This window comes from Kryptolebias marmoratus, linkage group LG12 (genome assembly GCF_001649575.2).
Source record: "Kryptolebias marmoratus isolate JLee-2015 linkage group LG12, ASM164957v2, whole genome shotgun sequence".
Classification (NCBI taxonomy): domain Eukaryota; kingdom Metazoa; phylum Chordata; class Actinopteri; order Cyprinodontiformes; family Rivulidae; genus Kryptolebias; species Kryptolebias marmoratus.
Genome location: NC_051441.1, coordinates 786,743 through 791,335, shown reverse-complemented (window position 1 = coordinate 791,335; position 4,593 = coordinate 786,743). Strand labels below are relative to the sequence as shown.

General features: G+C 43.3%; 1 protein-coding gene across 1 annotated transcript; it reads left to right on the top strand.

Moving 5' to 3' along the window:
• Positions 1-2,003: 2,003 nt before the first annotated feature.
• LOC108249238 (nucleoside diphosphate kinase B) lies at positions 2,004-4,593 on the top strand. Its single transcript, XM_017438499.3, has 5 exons — positions 2,004-2,160; positions 3,131-3,261; positions 3,550-3,651; positions 4,147-4,259; positions 4,357-4,593. The coding sequence occupies exons 2-5, from the start codon at positions 3,145-3,147 to the stop codon at positions 4,472-4,474; spliced, it is 450 nt and encodes a 149-aa protein (XP_017293988.1). The 5' UTR covers positions 2,004-2,160; positions 3,131-3,144; the 3' UTR covers positions 4,475-4,593.

The window sequence follows — 4,593 nt, the reverse complement described above, 5'->3', positions numbered from 1 at the left end:
CTTTATTTTCATCTTGATTCAAATGAAACTGAAAGACAGAAAAATGAAAATAAAACCAAAAGTTAAAAACTGAAGTGAGATGTTTGTCCTCCAATCCAGCAGGGGCGGTGGCGCACCTGAAGCTGTTTAACGGACAGAAGCAGTTTAATTAAAATCTTTAAGACTATGATTGAAAAAAAAAACACTTTTGTTGTTTTACTAAATTAAATTTGTTCAGAAACGAGTTTCAAGATTAAAATAAAGATAAACTCATCAGGTTTGATATAAACGTTATATATTTATTATATTGTGAAAATAAAGTCTATAATAAACTATTATTGTTTTGTTTTTATGATATTTTTACATAAAAAGAAAACAGACATACTGAAAAAGTTTTTAATCTGCATCCCAACACATCACTTCAGAGAACATTAAAATGTTTATTTCATTTAATTATTACTATTTGATTCAAGTTTATAATAAAGTTAAATAAAAACATTTTGTTTTTCAGAAGTTAAAATGTTTTCAGAGAGCGATCATGTCTTACCGATCTGCTGAAAAAAATCTTTTTATAAAAATGATAAACTTTATTGTCTGTTTTTGGAGCCTCTGCAGAGCAACTGAAGGACCTCATGTGGCCCTGGAGCCGTGGGTTGGAGACCCCTGATACCACCTCACACTGAAGGAATGCATATCACCCGCCGCCCCAGCCCTCAGAGTGTGTGCTGTGGGGGACTCTCAGCTACTCTCAGCTTCACTGAAATCCACCCAGGAGATATTTTGCTAACTGGCACAGGCTGAGCTCACCTTTAACCTTTAACCTTTAACCCTTTGCCAGCGGGTGAAAAAACCCAAACATTTAAAGCAAGAAAAATTCTGCAGAAGCAAAAAGTTCTGAAGTTTTCTTTCTGCAGAAACTGGATCTTTGGAGGAGGAGGTTCTGATGGAGGGGTGTATGGTTTTGATACGATCCAATACGACTCCTGGACCCCCCCAGGGCCGCGGACTGGACCGCTCCCCCCACACCCCCAGGAGGAGAGGATGGTTTCCAGCCCCAATAAGGAGAAGGTTTATATTTAGGGTGAAGGTCGGTGCTTCAGATAAAGAGCTGCTGCTTATGGTCTGCTGAAGGACGACACACACACACACACACACACACACACACACCTTCACCTTACAGGACCCTGATGGGCGGGGGGCAGGGTGGGGGGGTGACCAGTCAGGCCCCTCTAGAAAATCTCCTGAAGCAGCAGAATCTGTAAGGAGAGCCATTAGAAGCTCTGCTGCTGCTTAATCTGATATTAATCTGTAATCTGAAGACAGACCACTTCATCTCAGATTATTCTGAAGTTTCAGGCTTTTCAAACTGAGATTAGTCTGTAATCCAAGGTTTAAAACACCTAAACCTGAAATAATCGTTCTTCTGTCAGAAATGATTCTGTTGTCAGGCGGCCGGGATCGCTGGGTTCATTTAGCTGCTTTAAATTCTGTTTGATTCAAACTACAACTCCCAGAAGGCCCCGGGGCCAATCATCTGTCCTGGTCTGAGTCGTCACCATGGCAACAGACAGGAGAGGATCATGGGTGACGTAGTTCTGACGTGTTAGGTTAAAAAATCCAAACTGTTCATAATTTATAAAAATGTTTTTGTTTTGAGGTTCTAATGTATTTATAAAAATATGTAATTTTATTATTGTGGCACAAAGGTTGTAAAAGTAAAAAAGTAGGATTTTCTATAAGTTGCTTGTAAATTATTTGCTCTTTTCACAAATATTTTTAATATTTTTATCTAACATTTTTGTAAAAACAAAGAGTTAATTAGTAGTTTTTAGTTAATTTAATTTGACAATTTTCAAAAATTGAGGTATTTTTGGAAAGAGAAGAAACTAAAAAGTTTAAAGAGTTTGTTCATAAAAGTTTCACAGTTTGTGTTTCTACTTTTAGACTTTTGGCTGCGAAGCTTAAAAACTGTCGTCCTGCTGACAGACGAACTCACAAACCACCCATCTGTCTGCCGCCATCACTGAGTTAAACCCCTCCCACACACACACACACACACACACACACACTCACTCCCCCTCCAGTCAACCCTTTAAATAGAGCCCCTCTTCGCCTCTTCGACCTCGGTGTTGCATCCCCGCCACAACTCGTCTTCACAAAGTCTCAAGACCCAAAACCCAGGTAGATATCACACACACACACACACACTAATTAACAGGTGTGTGTTTCTCTCAGCTGCAGGCTGATTTGGTGCAGAAATCATTTCTAAAATTTGCTTCATAATGTCAAAAACAGACCTTCATCATCATCATCAGAGCAGCTTTTTCCTGATGAAGGTTTAGTCACTGAATCGTTTGGATCCAGCTGTTCTTCTACAGATGTTCCACATTTCTTTAAGGCAAACCAAAGTAAACAGGAGTTTGTTTTCCTGTTGATTTTTCTGCAAAACACTGAAAACTGCTCTGGTTTAACATTTACTTTATTTTTATTTGATTGAAGTTTGTTGTTTAAATGTCAGAAAGCAGAAAATCTTTGTTGGGTCCAGTTTCCTGTTTCTGATTCAGAAAACAATAAATTCATTAAATTCCTGTATTTGTAGAAATCAGCAGAACGACAGAAATAAGGATTGTGTTTGCTGATTTGGACTTTCTGGGCTTCCGTACTCATCCAAACTCGACGCCTCTGAGGTGTTTTAGTTCACCTGGAAACAGAGAAACTGATCCTGGGGCTCAGCAGAACTCAGACTGAAAGACTAAAAATACTCAGAGAAACTGGGAGCAGCTGCTGCTGGAGGATCGGATCGGATCGGATCGGATTAGCAGCAGAGAGTTGCAGACTCAGAGGAGGAACACGATACAGATTAAAAAGAATAAGAGTTCTGAATTTATTTAGAAAATAATTTAACACTCCAGGGGGAGTGGCCTAACTTTGCATCCAACAGGACAGCTTCTTTGCTGTCACCTGGTGGTGGGCGGAGCCTGAGCAGACCACTGAAGGTGACCAGTGGGAGCAGACTTTAGGTTTTTTAGGTTTTCTTTTAAATTTTAACAATAAAATTAGTTCAATTTAAAAATACCAGAGTTCAGTTCCAGCAGGAAGGCAGCGTCTGTAAACCCTGTGACCTCTCTGTGACCTCTCTGTGTCCCCACAGCCTCCTCAGCAGACATGGAGCGTACCTTCATCGCCGTGAAGCCCGATGGCGTCCAGAGAGGACTGTGTGGTGAGATCATCAAGCGCTTCGAGCAGAGAGGCTTCAAGCTGGTCGCTGCCAAATTCGTGCAGGTAAACATGGCGTGTTTCAGGTGTCTTAAAGTGATCCACAGGTGAGCCTCACATCAACTCAGATGTTGTTAGCTAACCAATCAGAAGCTCCCAAAGCCATGACATCATCATGTGTTTGAAGAGTGGACGTAAACGTTCTCTTCATGTTTCAAAGATGGCGGCAGATGGTGGGCTGGGACTGCTGAGGACCAGATCTGAAGACATCCTTCCTTCGTTTCCTGTTAAACTTGTTCTGATTGGCTGATTCGTCTGGTTTTTGTTTGACCCCTTTACGTGTTTTGTCCTCAGGCCTCTGAAGACCACATGAAGAAGCACTACCTGGACCTGAAGGACATGCCTTTCTACGCAGGACTCTGCAAATACATGTCCTCTGGACCGATCTTCGCCATGGTAACAGAGACACAAACACGTCTGTCTGTTTTTAGCTCTTTCCTTGACGTCAGCTGGGCCTCTTCACACCTGCCGGGTCTCAAGGTCTCTGCTGGTTTTTCCCCTCAGACCTCGGACCTGCAGAGAACAGCTTTTATTTTTACACGCGATCCAGTCCGAGTCCACGAGGCTGAGGTCTCCTAACTGCTTTTCTGCTGGTTCAGTTTTTAAAGGGTCTCCACGGAGACGGCAGCAGAGACCGTTTAGAGTTCTGTAGGGATCTTCGAACCTGTAGGGGTCTCCCTGATCCTCAGAAACCTGTAAAGGTCCCAGCAGCTTAAAACTTGAACCTCTGATGTTTTTAGAAGCAGCGATGAACTCCTCGTTTATAAAACCTACAATCTGAAGAGTTCACTTATCTGCTGCTGTTAAAGCTGGACCAAAGACTCCAGAGGTCTCTGGTCCAGAAGGATCTGGACTCAGAAGGACCCCCAGCTGAGCTGCTTTGTGTTGCAGGTTTGGGAGGGTCAGAGCATCGTGAAGCTGGCCAGGATGATGCTGGGTGAGACCAACCCTGCTGACTCCAAGCCCGGCAGCATCCGTGGAGACCTGTGCATCAACATCGGCAGGTGAGCAAATGAATCCGTCTCTGGCTCATCAGCCAATCAGAGATCAGTCAGCATCAGCCAATCACTGATCGGCTCTGGATCTCCTCCGTCTCCTCAGGAACATCATCCACGGCAGCGACACACTGGACAACGCCAAGACGGAGGTCGACCTGTGGTTCAAAGCCGAGGAGTTCGTGAACTGGACCCCCTGCGCTCAGAGCTTCCTGTACGAGTAAACCCCGCCCTCTAACTGAAGCTCCGCCCTCCCCCACTGACCCCGCCTACTCTACAGTCAATCCTTTTACTTGGTTTTCTCCAATCAGCACATGATCAATAAAGTCTCATGTTAACAAGA